The 25,464-nt window shown below is 35.5% G+C and overlaps 3 protein-coding genes across 3 annotated transcripts; 1 reads left to right on the forward strand and 2 right to left on the reverse strand.

The window, feature by feature from the left end:
- Positions 1–767: 767 nt before the first annotated feature.
- LOC132549999 (craniofacial development protein 2-like) lies at positions 768–2,147 on the reverse strand. The gene has a single exon (XM_060213993.1). It carries the CDS (start codon positions 2,145–2,147, stop codon positions 768–770), a length of 1,380 nt encoding a protein of 459 aa, XP_060069976.1.
- A 6,577-nt stretch (positions 2,148–8,724) lies between these two features.
- Positions 8,725–17,673, reverse strand: LOC132550016 (solute carrier family 22 member 18-like). The gene is made up of 9 exons (XM_060214014.1): positions 17,281–17,673; positions 15,550–15,793; positions 14,784–14,916; positions 14,249–14,361; positions 13,804–13,896; positions 13,352–13,464; positions 12,892–12,993; positions 11,127–11,247; positions 8,725–9,294 (listed from the first exon to the last, which is right to left on the reverse strand). The coding sequence occupies exons 1-9, from the start codon at positions 17,512–17,514 to the stop codon at positions 9,125–9,127; spliced, it is 1,323 nt and encodes a 440-aa protein (XP_060069997.1). The 5' UTR covers positions 17,515–17,673; the 3' UTR covers positions 8,725–9,124.
- Positions 17,674–19,456: 1,783 nt separating this feature from the next.
- Positions 19,457–25,129, forward strand: LOC132550000 (MKRN2 opposite strand protein-like). The gene is made up of 4 exons (XM_060213994.1): positions 19,457–19,677; positions 20,403–20,452; positions 22,759–22,918; positions 24,390–25,129. Exons 1-4 carry the CDS (start codon positions 19,457–19,459, stop codon positions 24,592–24,594), a joined length of 636 nt encoding a protein of 211 aa, XP_060069977.1. The 3' UTR covers positions 24,595–25,129.
- Positions 25,130–25,464: the final 335 nt, after the last annotated feature.

Consider the following 25,464-nt stretch of genomic DNA (forward strand, 5'->3'; position numbering starts at 1 on the left):
GGCAGCATTTTCTTCAAGTCTTGCTGTCTTCTGTTGTAGATGGTTCATGGCAGATGAAAGAAGGGCAAGATCATCAGCAAAATCAAGGTCTTCTATCGTTGTTGTGAAGTTCCATCTGATTCCAGTTCTCTTCCCATCTGTTGTTCGCCGCATTACCCAATCGATTACAAGGAGGAAAAGGAAACCTTACATGCAGCAACCCTGTTTCATTCCGGTCATCACTGGAAACCACTCAGTTGTTTCACCCTCATCAATTACTGAGCACTGGAAATCCTCATAAAGGGTCTTGACCATCTGGACCAGTTTCATAGGGATTCCATACTGACGCATGATGATCCAAAGGCTGTCTCTGTGTATGGAATCGAAGGCCTTTTCAAAGACGACGGATTAAATGAACAACGTAACATTCCATTCGTTGACTTGTTCCAAGATATTCCTGATAATGAATATCTGGTCCAAAGTTCCTCTGCCTGTCCGAAAGCTGGCTTGTTCCTTCCTGAGTGATGAATCCACTCCTGTCTGTATCCTGTTGATCAGGATCATGCCGAGCATCTTGCTGGCCAGTGGCAGCAACGTAACTCCCCTCCAACTTCCACATTCTTGTAGGTGGCCTTTCTTTGGAATTTTGCAAATTAGTCATTTTTTCCATTGTGTAGGAACTGCTTTTTTAGGCCAAAAATCCTTTTTAGCTCAATACTTGTCAGCTCAAGAGATATCAAGTTCTTCTCCTTCGCCTTCTTCTTGTGGTGGTTCTGCTGGTGCACTTTCTAGAAATGCTCCTTCCATCTTCCGTTCCAAGCTTCTTTGTTCTTCAGCAGCTCTCCACCTTTGCTCTTTGCCGCAGCTACTTGCCTGGTGCTGTGTCCTGTCAGCTGTTTCACTATGCAGTAGAGCTCTTTCTGTCGCCCGTTCTCTGTTGCTGCCTGAGCTCTGTGTGCTTTCTCCGTCAGCCATCTCCTCATGTCTTCCCTCACACTTCTGTTCACCTCTCTGTTCTCCCTGTAGTCCTCCTTCATCCTGTTCTTGACCCTCTCTGAGCGAGTACTGTCAGTCCTGGTCTTAATGTCTTTCCTCTCATCGATCAGTTTCCAGGTGTTGTCGCTTATCCATGGTTTGCTCTTCCCTTTCCTGAACCCAAGCACTTCCTCTGCCGCTTTGGTATAGGCACTCCTCTGTTGTTCCCATATCTCCTCTATATCCTCAATCTCAGTCCTGTTCTCCTCAAGCTTACTCCTCACTGACTCACAGAATTTTCGCTTGGTTTCTTCGTCCTTCAGTCGGTCAACATCGATATTTGGCTTAACCTTTTTCTTATTTCTGTGTGACTGAAGGCGTAGTTTGATGCTGGTCCTCAACAGGTAGTGGATGCTGTTGGCATCAGCACCCCACTGTACCCTGGTGTCCAGTATTGATGATCTCCACTGCCTGCTGATCAAGAGATGGTCGATTTGGTTCTTTACTTGTCCAATTGCTGACATCCATGTTGCCTTATGGATGTCTTTGTGGGGGAATAATGTACCTGTTATAACCAGCCCATTCAGTTGACAGAACTCGCGTAGTCTCTCTCCATTGTCATTCTGTGTTCCAAGCCCGTGCACACCCATTGCCCTCTCATATCCGGTGTTATCACTCCTAACCTTGGCGTTCAGATCCCCCATGATGATGATGGTGTCGTTCTTGCTACATCCATCAACTATTTCCTGGAGCTCCTGATAGAACTGCTCCTTCTCAGGATCTTCTTTCACGTTGTGGGGGGAATAGACTTGTATGCTGATTATTCTTCTAGACCTCGAATAGAATCTGACTGTTATGATTCTCTTGTTGATAGGAGTCCATTCCATGAGCGATGTTACTGCTTTCTGACTAATCAGGACGGCAACACCTTCCTCGTGCAGTTCTTCCTCGCCACTGTAAACCAGTGTCTGTCCTGTTGCCAGCTTCATTCTACCTGCTCCAGTCCATCTGCACTCACTAATTCCAAGTACATCCAGGTGGTACCCCTCCATCTCCCTTGCTATCTGTGCTGTTGCTCTTCCTCTGTACATCGTTCTTACATTCCAATGTCCAATGGTGAACGTTATTTTGGGGCTTGCAAGAGATCTCGTCGGACGGGGAGTTTCCGGTAAGCTTTCACCCATCATCGTCATAGTGCCGATGCCGGCGATCCCCGCTCCTCCAAGGTTTTCCTGTTGATTGATGTTCACAGTTTCTGTAACCAACTGTTTGTTTCCGGGAGGAGGTAGTCAGCCTCCTGTCCAACCTCCAGACTCGGAGGGCCAGGGCTTATCTGTTTGGGATTTCCTTCCCTTAGACTGCGTTGGTCCGCGTGCATAAATGCAAACCCCCCCATCCGCCACCCAGGAGACGCACCTCTACGCCGTGCAGTCCCAGCGCGAGGGACATAAATAAATAGATAATTAAATAAACATAAATAAATAAAAGCAAACAGATACAAAGATAAAATAAATAGACATAAATAAAAAGATAAATAAATGGAATAAACACATCAATAACTAGACCAAGACAAACGATATGCAAGTTGCACACAACAAAATGAAACTATCAGTGTGATCGATTAAAACTCCGATATCAATTTCATTGAAGGATCACATAATAAGTCAGCCATGACTGGTTGTGCATCAGTTGTGTGAATGTGACGTTTATTTGCTGACTGGTATATATAAATGATTTCCCGACACCTTTGAGATAAGTAATCAGGCAAATTTTCTTCCTGAACGATTTTATTAACCGTATCGATAGATGACTACAGAATGAGCTCACTCCTACTTTCACTTTTGCTATATATATCCAACTGATAATTGATGACATTCTATTTTTGGTAACAGATGGTACAATGTTTTAATCAATTATACATTATGCATGTTTCTTTAAAGTAGTTCATCTTTGTTCAGTTTATTCATTGTAAAGTATACCCCGTTATTCTGAACTACATATGTATCACATTTTTATGATTCTGTACGATATTATATCATACACGTTTTATTCTGAAATCACGATATTTTTTTATATTACAATATACAATATACATATGTATATATGATTTTCACAAATATGAACTTAATTAATGGTAATACATAAAATTTCACTTGTGTCTTTTCTACAAAAATTTCTAAAATAAAATAATTATTATTGGATAGATATGTAATTAGATCATTAACTCATTCCTCGGGATGAACACTGACAACCATACATACAACAATCCCTGGACGACATCCGCCATAACAAACCGTGGTCAATTAAATAAAGTAATGTCACGTTCTTAAATGAGAATAAGGTCAACATAACGGAACAAGCAGGCAAACAAACGAGCATCAAACACGTCAAGCTCCATATCGCGCGAAATCTTGGAATACTTCAGCACATTAAGCTAGGAAATACCAAGACATATAGAACGACAGCAACAGTAACAGAGGAGACACCAAGACATATAGAACGACAGCAACAGTAACCGAGGAGATACCAAGACATATAGAACGACAACAACAGTAACCGAGGAGATACCAAGACATATAGAACGACAGCAACAGTAACCAAGGAGTAACATTAACCAGTAACATTAACCGAGGAGATACCGAGACATATAGAACGACAGCAACAGTAACCAAGGATACACCAAGACATATAGAACGACAGCAACATGAACAGAGGAGATACCAAGACATATAGAACGACAACAACAGTAACCGAGGAGATACCAAGACATATAGAACGACAGCAACAGTAACCAAGGATACACCAAGACATATAGAACAAAGCAACATTAACAGAGGAGATACCGAGACATATAGAACGACAGCAACAGTAACCAAGGATACACCAAGACATATAGAACGACAGCAACATGAACAGAGGAGATACCAAGACATATAGAACGACAACAACAGTAACCGAGGAGATACCGAGACATATAGAACGACAGCAACATTAACAGAGGAGATACCAAGACATATCGAACGACAGCAACAGTAACTGAGGAGACTTCAAGACATATAGAACGACAGCAACATTAACAGAGGAGATACCGAGACATATAGAACGACAACAACAGTAACCGAGGAGATACCAAGACATATAGAACGACAACAACAGTAACCGAGGAGATACCAAGACATATAGAACGACAACAACAGTAACCGAGGTGATACCAAGACACAGAACGACAACAACAGTAACCGAGGAGACGCCAAAACATAGAGATGTGGCAACAATAACCAAGGAGACACCAAATATAGAGATTAGGCAACAGACACCATGGAAACACCAAAACATAGAGATGTGGCAGCAGTAATCATGGCGACACTAAATAATATAGAAAAAACGCAACGGTAACCGAGGCGATACCAAAATTTTTTTAATAACAAATTTAATCGAGGGCACCTGTACATTTTTCTCCTGATTTTAACGGCACATCATGATCATAACACTCTTTAATATCCCGAGGGAACCGAACCGATGAACGAACGAACGAAGACAAATGGCACTTGGGATAACGCGATGCCGAAACCAAATCTAATATTTTTCATCGAGGACCTCAATCTACCTACTTTGCATTTCTTTATGTCTGAATTCACTCCATCACACAAAAGAGTAAGTTAAAGGATAATTAGGGCAAGTTAGAGGATAATTAGGGCAAGTTAGAGGAGAATAAGGGTACGTTAAAGGATAATTAGGGCAAGTTAGAGGAGAATTAGGGTAAGTTAGACGAGAATTAGGGTAGGTTAGACTAGAATTAGGGCAAGTTTGAGGAGAATTAGGGTAAGTTAAAGGAGAATTAGGGTAGGTTAGACGAGAATTAGCAAGTTAGACGAGAATTAGGGTAAGTTAAAGGAGAATTAGGCTAAGTTAAAGGATAATTAGAGTAAGTTAAAAAAGAATTAGTGTAAGTTCGAGGATAATTAGTGTAAGTTAAAGGAGAATTTGGGTAAGTTAAAGGAGAATTAGGGTAAGTTAGACGAGAATTAGGGCAAGTTAGAGGAGAATTGGGGTAAGTTAGACTAGAATTAGGGCAAGTTAGAGGAGAATTGGGGTAAGTTAAAGGAGAATTAGGGTAAGTTAGACGAGAATTAGGGCAAGTTTGAGGAGAATTAGGGTAAGTTAAAGGAGAATTAGGGTAAGTTAGACGAGAATTAGGGCCAGTTTGAGGAGAATTAGGGTAAGTTAAAGGAGAATTAGGGTAGGTTAGACTAGAATTAGGGCAAGTTAGACGAGAATTAGGGTAAGTTAAAGGAGAATTAGGGCAAGTTAGACGAGAATTAGGGTAAGTTAAAGGAGAATTAGGGTAAGTTAGACGAGAATTTGGGCAAGTTAGAGGAGAATTAGGGTACGTTAAAGGATAATTAGGGCAAGTTAGAGGAGAATTAGGGTAAGTTAAAGGAGAATTAGGGCAAGTTAGAGGAGAATTAGGGTAAGTTTAAGGATAATTAGGGCAAGTTAGACGAGAATTAGGGTAAATTAAAGGAGAATTAGAAATAAGTTAAAGGAGAATTAGGGCAAGTTAGAGGAGAATTAGGGCAAGTTAGAGGAGAATTAGGGTAAGTTAAAGGATAATTAGGGTAAGTTAAAAAAGAATTAGTGTAAGTTCGAGGATAATTAGTCTAAGTTAAAGGAGAATTAGGGTAAGTTAGACGAGAATTAGGGCAAGTTAGAGGAGAATTGGGGTAAGTTAAAGGATAATTAGGGTAGGTTAGACGAGAATTAGGGCAAGTTAGAGGAGAATTAGGGTAAATTAAAGGAGAATTAGGGTAAGTTAGACGAGAATTAGGGTAGGTTAGACTAGAATTAGGGCAAGTTTGAGGAGAATTAGGGTAAGTTAAAGGAGAATTAGGGTAGGTTAGACGAGAATTAGGGCAAGTTAGACGAGAATTAGGGTAAGTTAAAGGAGAATTAGGCTAAGTTAAAGGATAATTAGAGTAAGTTAAAAAAGAATTAGTGTAAGTTCGAGGATAATTAGTGTAAGTTAAAGGAGAATTTGGGCAAGTTAAAGGAGAATTAGGGTAAGTTAGACGAGAATTAGGGTAAGTTAAAGGATAATTAGGGTAAGTTAAAGGATAATTAGGGTAAGTTAAAGGAGAATTAGGGTAAGTTAGACAAGAATTAGGGCCAGTTTGAGGAGAATTAGGGTAAGTTAAAGGATAATTAGGGCAAGTTTGAGGAGAATTAGGGTAAGTTAAAGGAGAATTAGGGTAAGTTAGACAAGAATTAGGGCAAGTTAGAGGAGAATTAGGGTAAGTTAAAGGAGAATTAGACAAGAATTAGGGCCAGTTTGAGGAGAATTAGGGTAAGTTAAAGGAGAATTAGGGTAAGTTAGACGAGAATTAGGGCCAGTTTGAGGAGAATTAGGGTAAGTTAAAGGAGAATTAGGGTAAGTTAAAGGAGAATTATGGTAAGTTAGACAAGAATTAGGGCCAGTTTGAGGAGAATTAGGGTAAGTTAAAGGAGAATTAGGGTAAGTTAGACGAGAATTAGGGTAAGTTAAAGGATAATTAGGGCAAGTTAGACGAGAATTAGGGTAAGTTAAAGGAGAATTAGGGCAAGTTAGACGAGAATTAGGGTAAGTTAAAGGAGAATTAGGGTAAGTTAAAGGAGAATTAGGGCAAGTTAGAGGAGAATTAGGGTAAGTTAAAGGAGAATTAGGGCAAGTTAGAGGAGAATTAGGGTAAGTTAAAGGATAATTAGGGCAAGTTAGACGAGAATTAGGGTAAGTTAAAGGAGAATTAGGGTAAGTTAGACGAGAATTAGGGCCAGTTTGAGGAGAATTAGGGTAAGTTAAAGGAGAATTAGGGTAAGTTAGACAAGAATTAGGGTAAGTTAAAGGAGAATTTGGGTAAGTTAGACGAGAATTAGGGTAAGTTTGAGGAGAATTAGGGTAAGTTAAAGGAGAATTAGGGTAAGTTAGACTAGAATTAGGGTAAGTTAAAGGAGAATTAGGGCAAGTTAGACGAGAATTAGGGTAAGTTAAAGGAGAATTAGGGTAAGTTAGACGAGAATTTGGGCAAGTTAGAGGAGAATTAGGGTACGTTAAAGGATAATTAGGGCAAGTTAGAGGAGAATTAGGGTAAGTTAAAGGAGAATTAGGGCAAGTTAGAGGAGAATTAGGGCAAGTTAGAGGAGAATTAGGGTAAGTTTAAGGATAATTAGGGCAAGTTAGACGAGAATTAGGGTAAGTTAAAGGAGAATTAGAAATAAGTTAGAGGAGAATTCATTCTGCAGACATAGATCTACTTATGTTTCAGATTAAAGTAAACATGGCTGTATGACTGAAGCAACACAAAAACAAGGACAGAGAAGCTGTTTTAAATTGTTTTAATAATAAAATAATTTGATATGCTGTTACCACGGACTTGGATTATTCCAAGTCTGCACTGTTACAAAAGCAATGTTTACAAAAATATTTCAAACAATTATTATATATGACCCATAACATGTTTCAGATTGTGGAATGTTCCTTACCTAAAATAAACAGACATACAGATTTCCCACTGCAATAGAAACAAGTTTCTTGATTTAGACATTACACTGCTCATATTTTTATACAATTTCCATATCTGCTGATATATAAGACTCCCTTGTATCCTTAAATAGTGAACTCACGATATTTAATTTTCTAAAGTCTTCAAAAAATAAGAAACAGCAAAATTTATGAAGTTATACCTAAACTACATACATTTAGATAACTGAACAGTTTCTACAAGATCAAGTCTCTAATTGAAATACTTTGTTGAAGTGTTTCTTGTTTTGCCATGTACAGGGATGTCTACACTTTAAAGATAAAATGAATTCCTTTTTTTAAAATTCTTATATGAACATTTTGTATGGACTAAGGAGAGAGTAAAAATTACAAATTGTAAGCATTTCAATATGCTTAAACTTTTAATTTTCCTTGTCATCAACTTAAAATTTACAAATTGTAAACATTTCAATATGCTTAAACTTACTTTTAATTTTCCTTGTCATCAACTTAAAATTTACAAATTGTGAACATTTCAATATGCTTAAACTTACTTTTAATTTTCCTTGTCATCAACTTAAATTTACAAATTGTAAACATTTCAATATGCTAAAACTTACTTTTAATTTTCCTTGTCATCAACTTCAATGTAACATCTAGAATAACAAGAAAATTTTATCATATTAGATTTTTAGGGAAAAGTAAAAAAAATCAGTTCCTCTTACTAGTCATGACTTAAAGGAATTTCCCTTAAGCCAAGTAGTGAGGTTTCCATCTGGAAAATGATAGATTAGTTGTTCTAGTTCCAGTGGGCTTTGGTAGTTTTAGTTCTCCTTCCTATTAGACATAATGCCAGGACAAAAATGAGAGCTTTTCTGAGGGTGGCTCCTGATTATATAAGGAAATCATGAGTAGTGAAAATTACATCATAAAAATATGTTGATTTATAAATGATATAAAAAAAATGTCTTCTAAAACTTGTTGTAAATGATACCAAGGTATTTTAGATATTTTTATCCTTAAACCAATTACAATATTCGACGACTGAACAAAATATTCCCCTACAGTGAAGTTTTATACAAATATCTTGGTGGAAAATTCACAGCAAAGAAAACATGACAAAAGAATCAACAATCTTCGAAATTTGAAACTACAGTCCTGTTGGAATCACATTTAGGACAAGCTGGTATTACATATGACCAGTAAAATATTAATATGATTCCAAAATATAAATCACTTCTATTTTCTAAGCTAATTATCAAATTCTTTGGGTGGTACCCTTAAACCAAACCTGACATCCTGGGGTGTGATAGATGTTTCAATGGAATTGCCTTACAGAAATTGTTTACAGGGTTCAACACAAAGTGGATGACAAAATTTTCAGACTGACATATTTTTTTTAGGTACATTAAATGAAAGATCTGACAAAACAATGGTCACAATACTATAATTCTATAACACTTGCAAGATTCTTATGCAAGTCCCTCCTGCCATCCCCTGCCCAAGCCGCAGAATCTCAAAACATAAACAAATTTTTTAAAAATATCAATACCCAGTATTTACTACGTACATACATACAAATATGTACTGCCACCTACAACATTAGTAAATTAAATATAAATAAACAAATTTCAATCCTGCTAAATAACTACAACATCAAACATCTTTCATTTTCAAGAACAGAAATATGGTAACCCCTGACAACATAACAAAACCTAAGTATCCAAATGATGGAAAACCGTAATATTTCAGGAGCATGCCACCAATGGTCGGGGATAGAGATCGTATAAGTGAGTTGACAGCCATGTTTAATCCCAGCATTGCACCTACAAAAGATAATAAAATGGTATCTTATATTTGGTAAAAACTATCAAGATTGTTTTATCGTTCTGTTAAATGCTGCAGATTACTATGTTATAGAAAAGGGATGTATTTTCCACCAAATTCATGACAAATGCATCATTAGTATAGTTTGAAGGTAATTATTTTTTGCCAATTATTCAATGAAAAAAAAGTAAAAAATACATGTAACAGGGGTGATTATTTATTTCAATGCCTCTGACTAACTAGTCTTAAGCTCCACAAGTCTTTACCAGGGTTACATACTCCCCTTTCTGGAAATAACTCGTCCTTTTTTTTGTAATTTTCTTTTTTAATCAGAATTTTCAGCAATATATGGTGTTGATTTCATTCATAACATATATTTACACAGACATCACACAGCTCACATGTATGCTAATTTACATCAGTTGATAAAACAGAAATACACATATATCATCTTATCAAGAGAAACAGGGAAAGAAGAAAAGTGGAAGAGAAAGGCAGAGAAAGAAAAAGGAAAGACAGGAAAGAATGAAAAAAGGAGGGAAAAAATCTTGTTTTTGCACTGTAGCTCATCACTACATATGTATATATTTGGGTATAAAATCAGTTTATAAATAATTTAATAATTTAAGAACTATGTGCTTTCGGCCTTAATCAACAAATGAATAGTCTGACACAATTTACATTTTGGGTTTAAATTGGAAAAGAAAAAACTCATCTTTGATATCAAGGGGTTACAGCGATGCTTGTGAAAGGAACGCTATGTATCTCTGCGAGTTCCTCCATGAGTGAGAATGTGACAGAGGTCATCATTTACTTCAATGATTCCGCTAGGTTTTAAATCCAGGCCCCGCTTGTATAAAATATCTCAATTTCAGATTTCCTCAAGCCCAGATTTTCCTCAGCTAATATCTCCTTGAAAATATCTTGTATGAAAATTCCTCAAGGAATTTCAGGACATCCTAGCCGAGGACTTCCTCCTGTTCCTTGAGAAAATTTTATACAAGCCGTTTTTGAGGAGATATCAGCAGAGGAAAACCTTGACTTTAGGAAATCTGAAGTTGAGATGTTTTATACAAGTGGGGCCAGGTCTTCTAGCTTACAAGTCTGATGCTCAACTGATTGAGCTGAAGAGAAGTTCTCTCTAGGCAAACAGTTTAATGCAGCTAGTATTTTAACAGGATTTCATATAAACCATTGAAAATGAGAACCTTTACATTACTTAGATTTGTAGAAGTGTGGAAGGGAGATAACTCAAGGTACAAATCACAAGTCAGACAAGAACCTTTAGTGCATTGTTGTTCAAATGTTCCCAACATAAGAATATATGCCAGAGCTACTACATTAGATATTTTGACAACAAAATTTTATTTGTAAATCAAAGCAGTCCTTGAGTTAAAAGAAAATATATTTCAACTGGAGGGAAGATAGATCTCATTGCTTTCATGCAAACTCTATAGAGCAAATGATGTTGATATAAGATGAAGTATTAAAAGGTTCCTCACTAGTGGTGCCATCCACTATACAAGGGGAGCTAATTACTACTAAAGGGAGATAACTGTGTCACCTGTGTCAAGTTCAGATACAGTACGAGTCGGCACTGAGCTGATGACAATGTTAGAGGAAGAGATTCCCATCACTAGTGGTGTCATTACTAAACAAGGGGAGATAATTAGTGCAGAAGGGAGATAACTATGTTACCTGTGTCAAGTTCAGATACAGTATGAGTTAGCACTGAGCTGATGACGATGTTAGAGGAAGCGAGTTCATCACTATTGATGTCATCACTATACAAGGGGAGATAATTTGTGCAGAAGGGAGATAACTTTGTTACCTGTGTCAAGTTCAGATACAGTACGAGTCAGCACTGAGCTGATGACGATGTTAGAAGAAGCCAGTCCCATCACTAGAGGTGCCATCACTATACAAAGCTGCTGGACGTTGGTGACAAAGGCCTATAAACACAGATCCAGTCAAGAGATAAGTAAATTCTATAGTAAATTACTTCTACAGTCATATTTCAAATATTCTTACACAGGTGTCTCGTTTAGGTGAAATCCCAAGCATGAAAGTTTATTTTAAGAATGTAAAAACTTATTATCAAGTATACTCATACGATATTTAAATGACATGCAGCTTTTTTTTTATTTCAAAACAGTTTTTGAGGAGAAAAATAAAAAACAAGAAGAACAGACATTATCTCAATAATGACATCATGTTTTGCATGTTACAGAGCAACACTTCATGGGAGCGTAAACTTGTCAAAATTGGTCAGTGCTTAAGACTTCAGAACTAGAGCCAGTTTTAAACAAGAAATTAATTTTGGAACAAAGTTGTGAAGCAGAATCCTTTGTATACATATACCCCAGTTGTAGTTTTTCATCACACAAATTGAAAGTGAATAAATCTCCAGGAAAAAAAACCAAGAAAAACCATTAAATTTCTTCTTAAAACTCCTGTAACCAGTAAAGGTAGATAATATATACAGTAAAACATGGATAAGTTAAGTTGAAGGGACCAAATGAAATATTTGACTTATCCGATGGTTCAACATAGCCATGTTTCTATGACAAAGACGTTTTGCATAGAAGATTCAGCCTATTTTCATTGGTTATTTACTGAATGCATGTCTCATAATGTGACAGAAATGAATAAGTAACATTTTATAATTGTATACACTAATGATATCTTTTATATAGATAAACAGATATAAGTACGAATATAGAAGAAACAGGAGGCCCATGGGCCTTAACGGTCATCTGACATACAATACAAGATTTCAAATTTTGAACTTGAGAAGAAGTCGAAAATGTTTTTTCAAGATGGCAGCCATGTTGGATTTCGGACCAACCCAAAATTTACAAACTTTGGTCAGGATCATGTCATGATCATTTCAGGTAAGTTTCAGCTCAATGAGACATGTAGAACTTGAGAAGAAGTTGAAAAGGTTTACGACGGACGACGTATGAAGGACGACGCCAGACCCTTCGGTCAGATGACCTAAAAATGTAATGTGAAACACTGGAAGACATGCATGAATATGCATCCATTCTTCTTACACATAACTTAGTGAAATCTAAAACAAATATTGCATTCACGTTTATACCTTTTAGATAACAAGTCCAAACAAAAACATTTTTATATAAATACATCCTCATGAACATTCTACATTGATATAACATTGATAGCTAAGAGCTGGGTTACGAAAAGGTGAAGGCCGCGGCAACGTCACTGAAGCATAACGTCACACATACAGTACCATAAGAATGTATAATGTAAAATAGAATAAAATAAAGCTTACACCTTGTATATGTACATGTCTACCCAGTAAATGTACTTCAAATCATAATCTAATGTGTCAATAACTAATACTTTTATCAATCTGCATCTGTGCGTAGTTATCGCTTGTTTTTTCCTCTTGGTTTCCGACAGATATGCCCATAAAAATGTAAACAAACACAGTGTATCTTATTTTAAATTTAGTTTCAAATCACCTGTGTTAAGAGAAAAATCGTGACCGAACTAAACATTTGAATGATACAATGTATTTGATTCAAGTGTGTTTGACACAGTAAGTTTTACAGTGGCAGAATACATACCAATGCCAGGTAGGAGAAGATGAGGGAAAAAGACGACCACTTCAAAATAGAGGTTTCCGAGTATTTCTTTGTCAGTATGGATACACCTAATCCTTGTACAATCTGAAAAAAAGTATGAGAGGGCACTCATCGATACATCAGTAATTTGAGAATTTTTAACAGTTTGACCACAAATTTCTCTTCTTTCAAACATCTGAAAATTGATTTATTGCCAAAATTAATTCAGCAGCATCGTAGTAAAGCAGTGATCCCATTATCAAGCATACCTGACAAAAAACAAATATACACACCACCTATAATTGTACATAACATGTAAAAAACCTTTTCAAGTTTCTGAAAACTGTCACAAAACATTAATCCACAAGAAATAAATATTACTTAAAAAAAAAAAATTGTACAGAGTTTTCTTATTGACAAAATTTTTATTTATTTATTGGAATATTCACGTTGATGTACTTACCATGGTTAATACTCCAATATATGAGAGTATATAGCCATTTTGTTCAGGTGGCAATTTGAAGGTTTCCAAGGCAACAACAGAAAACATGCTCTGGAACACACCAATAGGTATACCTGTTGAGAAAAGAGGAATATTATTTCAGGAATTAAAAAAGAGTTATTGACAGTCTCATATATATAACCCACCTCCCAACTCACTACTGCCAGGAAATGCTGTTTGATTTGAAAAAAAGGTCAAGTATGACCTTTGACCTTTGACCTATTTCCTCTGACTAATGACCACAAAATATTAACAGGTGTAGACCTAGATGCAGAAGTACATGTAGTTCACAGGGATGAAAGGTAGCACCCCGTTAAATACAATATTTACCCAGTGGTTTCTGTGAACTTTAAATCTGGTTTATATGATAAGTTCCCCATTACAGAATTACGATGAAACATTTGTCAGCGTACCTGCAGCAGCTCGAATGATCAACAGAAATAAGGCCCCTGGAGCCATTACTAATTTTACAATCTTGTTGATGTCAAACACAGAGGACTGTTTTTCTGGAAATAAAAATGATAGAAGGTTACGATGAACAACAATTAAAAGATGTAATGTATTATACTACAACCATAACCAATTCCTTAATGATGTTACAAACCATGAGTTGGTGAAGAAGTTAATTTCCATACAGCTTAAACAGAAAGAAACCATGTCTGATACAAAAGAAATTATGTAATTTCAATTCTGTTCATTTAAACATCAAATATTTTGTTAAAATTGAACAATGGTTTTAAAAAACGCTTTAAACTATTTCAGTAAAATATCAATCAAAGTGAATAAATTCTAAGCATGAAGTGGAGTTTTAATTTTTCAGAGTGATTTAATTTGCAGTGACTTCAATTTAAACAATACCTTCTAAGGTGCTTGTTACAGTTGTTTTCTTGGTTTTCTTTGGTATAAAGAAGAATGCGATGAATACCGAGAGTACAGATCCAAAACAGGCTGCAAACGCGGCTGTCTGCTCACTACAAAGAGGAAAACAACGGGTTACAAATCAGATTCTATCAAACTTGTGAATATCTTTTAAATGTATTATCCATAAGGGAGGTATATTCGAGGATTTAAAATTTTGTTGTAAATTTTGTTTTGTCGATTTTCTGAAATTTTATATTTTTATTTTTATTTTTTGCAACTTCTGTAATTTAGACATTGAAAAATATACTTCATAATTGTGACAATAAAATTTAGTAAGAGAAATCTGGGTCTACATTGCCAAAAACCACAATACAGTGCAAAGGTCAAAGTCACAAGTTCAATAGCAAACAATATCTAAATAGAGTTTTATTAGTGTCCTAAATGGACTTTTGATATTTGACATTAATAAAATTATTTCTTCTCGATATTCTTTTTTTTTTTTGGATGTAAATAGTCAAGGTTATTATTTCACCTTGAGTATTTTGTGATGAGTCCACCAATGAATGGCCCCACAACCATCCCTACACCATATGACAATCCCAGCATGCCTAGTGAAGCTGCCCGTTGTTGTTTGTCTCCCATGTCTGTCACAATCATCTGCCCACCTAAAAATCAAATTTTACCTCAATGTTTTGTTCTAGTGGAACCATACAGTTTGGTCATACATCCAACCTTGCCACTAATGTTGAAGTTTGCATAGGTCAAATAAAAAGATGAAAAATGTTGGTACCACATATTTCAACAATTATGGTAAGTATAAGCTTTTTTCTGAAAAGTTACATAAAACAAGAGGACGACTACGGCTAAAATATATAGCTTCCTTGAAAATAAAATGATTAGGATTGGGCAAAATTTCAATTTCAAAAACTTGCATTGAGTTCACATGATTTTTCAATAAATTAGACTCAGCTTTAAAAAATATAAATAACAATTTTCTGTTTTTTTTTTTTTTTTTGAGAATAAGAGAAAGTCTCTAATCTTCCTATAGGTATATCTGACCACAAACTGAGACCAAAACATTTTAAATCCATTATCATCAAAAACATAAAATCCTCGCATATTCATCCTACAATAATCCACCAAATGATTATACAATGTAGGAGAATTGGCTTATTACAGAAAAGTATTTACAGAGATATCATTGGTCTCATTACTAGACATTGGTAACTGCAAAATAAATGTGGTACATAAAATGATCAGTACTATGCACATTCTCTGTATTTTTTGACTTTACAAACCTTGCATTGCATGCATGAATATTGATGGCAGACGGGATATGAACAGAAGTGGAAAGCTGTTTGCCAGTCCAAGGAAGAGATATGTTGTTGATGCTGAGGCGAAAGCCAACATCATGGCTGCTCTCCCTCCAAACAAGTCACCAAATCTTCCAAACAATGGACCACCCGCAAGCTGAACAACAGCAAAAGTGGTTTGGAGGTATCCAAACACAACCATATCTACTCCCAGCTTCTTGGTCAAATACTACAATGATTCAAAATTCAAAACGTGTTACAATGATTAGGGCAAAAAAGGGTGATAACACTTACAGAGGTCAATGACTGAAAAAAAAAAAAAAAAAAAAATAGGAAATATGGGCAAAAACTACAAAAAGAAAATATATAAGTTCACTTCATATATATGTAACACTGGTAAAATACTAGCTGCAATATACCACTCGGCTAGAGAGAACTTCTCTTTAGCTCGATTGGTTGAGCGTCAGACTAGTAAGCCAGGGGTCCTGGGTTCGATTCCTAGCGGAGGAACTGAGATGAAAAATGACCTCTGTTACATATATATATGCACATGTATAACTAGACACTGAAACAAACTTCTTACACTATATCAAACAAAAATGGGAAATAACTTCTACTTCAGAATCTAAACATGATATCAAGGTATTAAAGAGCTATCAAACTGACACTATTGAATTAATAGACACCAGGATATACCATCTAAAATGTTCTCAACTTTCCATGAAAATATGATACATTAATAACACTGTGTCCTGAACACTTATAACAAAGTCAACAAGACTGATGAATGAAATCAAGTTGACTTAATGACCCCTTTATAAAGGGGTGCAAAGATCGGTGAAAGTCACTTCAGTATCACGATGGTAGTTACTCTAACAGTTTATCTCTTATATAATTTAGAGACAAGCTTCGATGTAGTGGTCCATATGATGGTGTCTTCAGCTTCTGGCTCAAAGTCAAAAGTAATTAATCATTAAGAGTAACACAATCAATACAACACACTGATAAAGTGTATCACCATTGAAATAAGATAAATATATTTAAAATCTGATTAACAAGAGAGACATTTCCTTCTCAAAATAGCTAAAACACTTTTAGGACAGTTATCAGATTATGAATTTCAAATTCTATTATTCTGTATGAACATAAACATTTGATCAATTTTAACAGAAATTAGTTTATATCATAAACCTCTTGGATATGGTTGTGGCTGGAGAGAGATTTTATTTCGCTCAGTCACACTGACATGTGAAACTAGATCTGGATGTCTAGTATTGATGTGTGGATATTTATGTATGTCCATGATAAGGAAAAAAATGTCCTGTTGTGTTGTTACAAACACAAAAGGCTTAGATTGGTTATCTCAATAGATAGGACTGGCAATAACTGATTGGAAGAATGGGACTCTGGTACATATTACTGTATGCACTAGCGCTTTCTTTAAATCGTCTTTTTATCTGTCTCAAAATTGAAATTCGGAGGATGCTTATAATTGAAATTTGAAGTTGTAATTATTAGTACTTTGACTGATTTAGGACTTAATTTGCCCAAGTCCATGGTAATACAGGAGTGCATGAATGCATTGGCTTATAACAGGTACGTATTATAGGTCCCTGCTGATAATCATGGTACAAAAGACAATATATTGTCAAAAAGAGACATGGATATGGATTAATTTTTGTCCTTTTTCTGATATAATATCTAAAATATACTAACTGGTAATGCTCCTGTCTGTATCCAGAAACATGTTGCATACAAGAAAATGTTCACATGCGTCACTAGAATTGTGCTGTTGAAAGACCATCTAAATATTTTGATGTCGGATGATTTTGACATCGTGGGTTTATCTCCTTCGTCCATGAATGAATCGGCAGAATTTGTTTCTTTCATTTCCTTTTTATCTGTATTATGCTTCTGCAGCTTACGACTTATCAAATCGTAGGTCGCCATGTTGACAAACTCTTATCTTCAGCTCTGACAGGAGGCGTTCTAGATTGTCAACTTTCAATTTCAAAACCGCCGCCAGCATTCTTAAAATTAGAGCGGATTATTTCAGATAATTAAATATTAAACGTATCCCATTAAAACCAGTCGGCGAAGATACATTCGATAATTAACGGTCTTTTTCATACACGTGTCAAAAACGAAAGCAAAACAATTTTATTAGCATGGTCTATTTTTACCTTGAATTTTTCTGTCATTACCAGAATATCAACCAAACGTTGTTGTCACGCAGACAACAACTTATTTTTTTGTGTTGTCATTGATTTTTTTAAAATTATCGATGATATTTTATAATTTAATAAAAATCAAAAGCAGGACAAAATATAGTGATATTAAGCATTATTTATTAAATAAATGTATTTATGATTTCACAATATAGTTCTACTTTACGACAGTTATTTATAGCTGTCACGTGATATGGTCTACATTTCGAGCTATACACTGGATGGTAAGTATCCGAGTATGTGCCGAGAGCATAGATGTGTGTTTAAAAAACGACATTGGTAGTACCAGATTACCTGTGGTGAAATGAAATGTATTTTACTTTTACCATTTTCTCTTATGTTCTATTTTTTAGGGGGGGGGTGTTGACGGAGGTAGAATTTATATCTTAAAAGTTAATAATGACACAGAGCTGATATGCCATTGGCTGTTTATTATCTATATTTAAAAAAAATAGCATTCATTATGTGGCAAAATATTAAGATGCCTCGAAAATTTTGAAAACATTGATATATAAAACATAGGTAAAACACACCGTGTGACGCATATATTTGTAGTTTGCATATATCCTCTGGCTCAATTAAAGGGTGGTCCAGTTTTGTCAGTCAGTGATTTATAACAAACTTGGACAGACACGCTGACACTGCTTCAGGCCACACCAGTACTGTACAAAATATACGATAGGTAGATAAGGTAGTCATACTATATTGCAATCAACAGTGAAACAGCGGTATTTATATATAATAATCTCGCGGATTCGTTTTCTAACCACAAGATTATACTTCTTGTCTGTGTACATCCCAATAGTCTATTGACCATGGCATAATAAAAAATAAAATGTCAGACGAAATCCTTCATAATATTATCTGATAGTGTATACATCTACCTTAATTAGCTAATTAATTGTATCAAACCTGTCCTGAAGGGATTTTACAATTACCTTATAACTGGGGATACAAAGTAGGTTTTTACTTTACAGGGCAACCTTCCTAATTGAACACCTTGTCAATATATAAAAAGAGATTAGTGAAAACACTGGGTGCCAGATAACACAAGTTAATTTGATATGGTATGGGAGAACTTGTATCCAGATTAGATTAGTATACATATAGTTTATACAAAACTGAAATTTCATTTTAATGAAAAGTTTCATGTGATTTGATTACAATTAGATAATTATTGTAAAGAAAATTAAGCATTTATTTTTATACCCAAGTTAATTACATTTTGTAATTAGTAAGAAAAGTAAAAGAATGGGCACTCATATATTAACATAAGGATAGTGTCACCTTAAAAGTGAAAAATAAGAAAAAAACACAGCATAAAAACAATTAATAGGTCTATGAAAAATATATACTTCATGTCACACATGATGTTTAAGACATGAAATTAGTAAAATCTATAATTCAGCGAAATCATATATCAATAGAGTGTGGAAACATTTAAAATAAGTTTTTTAAAAAGTTTTACGTGCTGGTATTTAATTACTCTCCTCACTAAGGGGATTTATAATTACTTTAAATTAGGGGTCAAGTTTGGTTTACATTGCTTAATGTCAAATCACCATGCAGTAATTTAAGGATGGCCTTCCAATGTATTGGAGATAAATGCAGGTTTTGAGGTTTTTAAATGTTTTTGAAATGGTTTCATGCTTTTATTCTTAAAGATGACTGCTACAGACCCTTATACAGTGAGATGCTTTCAACACTGTGACAGAACTCAGAATATTCTATGTTTTTCCATTCCCCTGATCTGCCCGCTGTGTGGTAGAAGCACCACAGAAACTGAAAGTCGAATACCACCATATGTTTTGCCATCTCCATTTGTACAAGCACAGAAGCATCCATTTGCTATCATCATTAAACCAACTCTAGGGACATTTCTGCAGTAAGTAAACATACACCAGCTCATTAGGATTTTCAATATTCATCAAGAAAAAAATGTCTGGTTTTAAGGACAACCATATATATATTGCTGAAGGGAAGAGAATCACCAAGCAAGGCTCTAATATTCAGTAAGTCACCCTGACAATTTTTCTTTGCAGTTTCTGAAAAAATTATTTTCAAAAATTCCTTGTCAACACTTAATAATTTTTAGTTGTCTCATACTTTTATTTTATATTAATATATATATGTTGGTTTAAACATTATTTTATTTTCAGATTTTCATTTACAACATCTACATACACAAATTATAAAATTGAAAATGGATCTGGCAACAAGATTATAAATCTTATATTAAGCCATCTCCAATATATATATATATAAATAAAACGATGGTGTTAAATTGATCTTTTGGCATGATTTAAACAACTGCTTTAACATCATTAACTTTCATGGGTGTTTTATTATCATTGATTTCATTGGAACTCTTAATCCACAAAGATATGAGCAATATTTATTCATACTCAAGTGTCCAGGAAATAGGAATTTTACGGAAAGCTACAAAATTGAGTTCCATGAAAATATGTGATTTTGAAATAATCAGTGATATAGTTTCATACGATTCAAAGAAAAGAAGGAAGTTTACATTTGAATTTTGAAATTACAACCTTTGTATATTTGTTTCATATAAATTCAATAGAGTCAGTGTATTCAATTTCTCTTGTTCAGAAATTACACAGATGCATCAAATCTACATATAGGATTGACAGATTCCCAAGGTATGTATGACTCAGCAGTTTATTTATTTGTCAGTGTTGAGAGAGATACTTCTACATGGTTTTCTTCACCAAATTAAGGTTTAAATAAGGTATATGTCACATTAATGAACCATCTGGTCACAATGTACTGGCTCAGCTAGGGGTATGTCACAGTGTCGAACCGTCTGGTCACTTGTTACTGGCTCAGCTAGGGGTATGTCACAGTGTCGAACCATCTTGTCACAATGTACTGGCTCAGCTAGGGGTATGTCAGAGTGGTGAACCATCTGGTCACAATGTACTGGCTCAGCTAGGGGTATGTCAGAGTGGTGAACCATCTGGTCACTTGTTACTGACTTAGTTAGGGGTATGTCAGATGGTGAACCGTCTTGTCACAATGTACTGGCTCAGCTAGGGGTATGTCAGAGTGGTGAACCATCTTGTCACAATGTACTGGATCAGCTAGGAGTATGTCAGAGTGGTAAACCATCTTGTCACAATGTACTGGCTCAGCTAGGGGTATGTCAGAGTGGTGAACCATCTGGTCACAATGTACTGGCTCAGCTAGGAGTATGTCAGAGTGGTAAACCATCTGGTCACTTGTTACTGGCTCAGCTAGGGGTATGTCAGAGTGGTGAACCATCTTGTCACAATGCACTGGCTCAGCTAGGGGTATGTCAGAGTGGTGAACCATCTTGTCACAATGTACTGGCTCAGCTAGGGGTATGTCAGAGTGGTGAACCATCTTGTCACAATGTACTGGCTCAGCTAGGGGTATGTCAGAGTGGTGAACCATCTGGTCACTTGTTACTGGCTCAGCTAGGGGTATGTCAGAGTGGTGAACCATCATGTCACAATGTACTGGCTCAGCTAGGGGTATGTCAGAGTGGTGAACCATCTTGTCACAATGTACTGGCTCAGCTAGGGGTATGTCAGAGTGGTGAACCATCTTGTCACAATGTACTGGCTCAGCTAGGAGTATGTCAGAGTGGTGAACCATCTGGTCACAATGTACTGGCTCAGCTAGGGGTATGTCAGAGTGGTGAACCATCTTGTCACAATGTACTGGCTCAGCTAGGGGTATGTCACAGTGTCGAACCATCTGGTCACTTGTTACTGGCTCAGCTAGGGGTATGTCAGAGTGGTGAACCATCTGGTCACAATGTATTGGCAAAGCTAGGGGTATGTCACAGTGTCGAACCATCTAGTCACTTGTTACTGACTTAATTAGAGGTAAGTCACTCTGTGACCTATCTAATCACATGGATATGTCATGTTGGGTGACATTTTGATTCCACAATGTATAATATGTTGATTCCGCAATGTATAATATGTTGATTCCACATTGTATGACATGTAGATTCCACATTGTATGACATGTAGATTCCACATTGTATGACATGTAGATTCCACATTGTATGACATGTTGATTCCACATTGTATGACATATTGATTCCACATTGTATGACATGTAAATTCCACATTGTATGGCATATTGATTCCACATTGTATGTATGACATTTAGATTCCACATTGTATGACATATTGATTCCACATTGTATGACATGTATGACATGTAGATTCCACATTATATGACATATTGATTCCACATTGTATGACATGTAGATTCCACATTGTATGACATATAGATTCCACATTGTATGACATATTGATTCCACATTGTATGACATGTAGATTCCACATTGTATGACATGTTGATTCCACATTGTATGACATATAGATTCCACATTGTATGACATATTGATTCCACATTGTATGACATGTAGATTCCACATTGTATGACATGTAGATTCCACATTGTATGACATGTAGATTCCGCATTGTATGACATGTAGATTCCACATTGTATGACATGGAGATTCCACATTGTATGACATGTTGATTCCACATTGTATGACATGTAGATTCCACATTGTATGAAATGGAGATTCCACATTGTATGACGTGTTGATTCCACATTGTATGACATGTAGATTCCACATTGTATGACATATTGATTCCATATTGTATGACATGTTGATTCCACATTATGTGACATGTAGATTCCACATTGTATGACATGTAGATTCCACATTGTATGACATGTAGATTCCACATTGTATGACATGTCAATTCCACATTGTATGACATATTGATTCCACATTGTATGACATGTTGATTCCACATTGTATGACATATAGATTCCACATTGTATGACATGTAGATTCCACATTGTATGACACATTGATTCCACATTGTATATGTAGATTCCACATTGTATGACATGTTGATTCCACATTGTATGACATGTAGATTCCATTACACAGGTGTAACATTTGATTACGATGAGGAGGGTGTTAACATTAATGCACCTGGCTGGGACCAATGTGTTTCCATAGAGATGATACAAACGTCAGGTGATTTCTCATCAGAATGGGATCTAACCTTACGAAGACTGAGTAAAAGTGACCTCTGGACGAAGTACAGGTTTGTGGTATTTCTGATTGACACCCTTGATAAAACATAATTATATCACCTTGTCTCCACAGTACCACGATGCCTGGTAATAAGCTCGTCTATTTATATCAAAATTTCAATAGATATGCCAATAAATATTTTGTCATTGTTCTATAACATTCCCACCAACATCTGTTACAATTTTAGTAGAAACATCAATAGTACTACATGTATATCATTGTCTTGTAATAAGACCACCTCTCGTGATAAGACCACCTCCTGCCAAAGTTCATGTATTGCCATAGTGTTCACATGGCAAAATTGAGATGATGTGTGTTTTAAACAGAATTCAGTCAAATTTTAACTCTCGTGGTCTTGTTTCAGACTGTGATATGTTTTATTTGTCTCTCACCACATTTAAAGCACGACTCATGAATGCCTTTTACCGATAGTTCCATATTTTATACATTTAATAGTTCTGTTTCATGTGACTGTAATATCTATTCTTGTGCTATATTTGTTATCCATTCTGTAAGTGGACCTCCAGGTCTGTAGAATTGGAAATTGAAATAAAAAAAAAACAAAAAATGTACATTGATACTGAAATACATGCATTGAACTGAAAAAATATATGTTAATAGCAAAAGTGACCTTCACACTAAAGTCAGAAAATATTACCGAGTACATCACAACTGATTCGATGTATTTATATCTCACCATAAATCGTCTACCATGAGCAGATATTTGGCTATTACAGTTTATAATTACCTTGTGTCTGTGGTCCGTCCATCGTCAGTCCTTCAACATTCCTAATCACTATTTTTCTCTAATTATATAATGATTCCTATAGTAATGTACATTTTGAGACTAATCAGGAGAGTAAAATGACCGACAATCACCCATCTTTTATTTTGATGATGGACAAGTTGTAATTTGTTTCTGTTTTTTTCTTGAGATTACGGACTGGGTAGACTGTTCACAAATTCCATAGGTTGTCCTTCATATGCATTGTCCAATTTTTGACGGATAAAGAAACAACATGGCTGACCAGAGGCCATCTTTGATTTTGACAGTTATAGTTTGTAGATACAAAAAGTACTTGATAAATCATTCACTCTCAAATTTTATATCTCGATGTCTTTCGGTTTGTGTCATGCAAAACAATTGTGCCAACAGGTGGTATTCTTGAATTTGACAAATTAAGTTTTATTGTTGTGATTTTTCCAAAAGTACTGTACAGATCATTCTCAAATTTCATGTGTCTGTGTGACTACAAAACCTATTAGAACCACAAATAGATAAGGGTAAGGACATGGAAAGGCTAAGCTTACATAGAATTAAGATCAGACACCTTTAGGATCTCCTCTTTAAATTGACCTTAATATCAACATACCATAAGAAAGTCACTAAATTGATGTCATTTATTTATGGGGAAAATGAGATTAACATTATGCATATCCACAAACACACACATTTGATTTTGTTCCCAATATTCTTTCAGATACCATGAGGATGAGTACAACTGCTTTGACTTTGTGATACAGTTTTTGTGGAAAGTTCGGCTACACCATGTCAATCCTGCTCTGAGGAGTAAGTCAGCGTTGTGTCAGGAACTTGTCGTTCAACAAACAAGACGTGCAGGACAATATATCTCAATTTATAGACACATTCATTCTCACGGATATCTCTGTCAAATGGTTAAATGAGTCCTAGACTTGTACCAATCTAGCATCTTCAATGTTACAAAAGGCAGCAACACAAATTATTTCAAACCTTGGCCTCCCTTGCACCATATCATCCTCATCATCATCAAGAAGGCTGGATACCTGTAGGAATTCAACCTGTCAGCCTTAACATGTCCAATACAACACAACCAGCCACACGTCAAGGTTTGAGGATGATACATACATGACTTAACTTCACGTTAATCTGGTCAGCTCGTAAATGGTGTAACTAGGATTAGACAGCATTCATTTCCCAGTGTAACCATCACTGCCTCTCCGAACCTCCATATAACCCAAAATTTTAAACATACAGCATATCTCTTTATACAGAGGTCCTAGTAAAGAGGAAGAGTTATCTCCCTTCCCAGATATACTGTACCCATATTGTTGCGAGTAACATGTATTATAGTATTGAAGGGTTGAATCTCCTTCTTCCATGAACATGGAGAAGAATTTTATTAGAAATTGTCAATTTCAGATGAGTCTACCTGTGTTTTTTTCTGTGGTTACCTGTAAAACCTACCTTTGTTGTAAAGTTCATTGTTTCATTTAAAAAAAGTTTTTGATGAAAATGAAAAAGATTTTTAATCTTACTTACTTCTTTGTGGGCACAAATGGAGAGTGTGCCTGTATAAGGATCTGACAGAAATTCTATTGATCATCTTTATATATTGAATATTAAATTTCCATTAAAACATCTATACATCTTGTACAACTAGTTGTGTTTAGATATGACAGGTTTGTTTACAAGTCATATTGATGGTGAATATTAAGATCCACTGGGAACCTCTCTTACAGACAACCTTAAGTAACAACAACAAGTGTGATTCTGTGTGCCTAATTTCTCGGTTA

This window comes from Ylistrum balloti, unplaced genomic scaffold (genome assembly GCF_031769215.1).
Source record: "Ylistrum balloti isolate Yb309-2 unplaced genomic scaffold, AGI_CSIRO_Ybal_v1 Utg370100, whole genome shotgun sequence".
Taxonomy (NCBI): domain Eukaryota; kingdom Metazoa; phylum Mollusca; class Bivalvia; order Pectinida; family Pectinidae; genus Ylistrum; species Ylistrum balloti.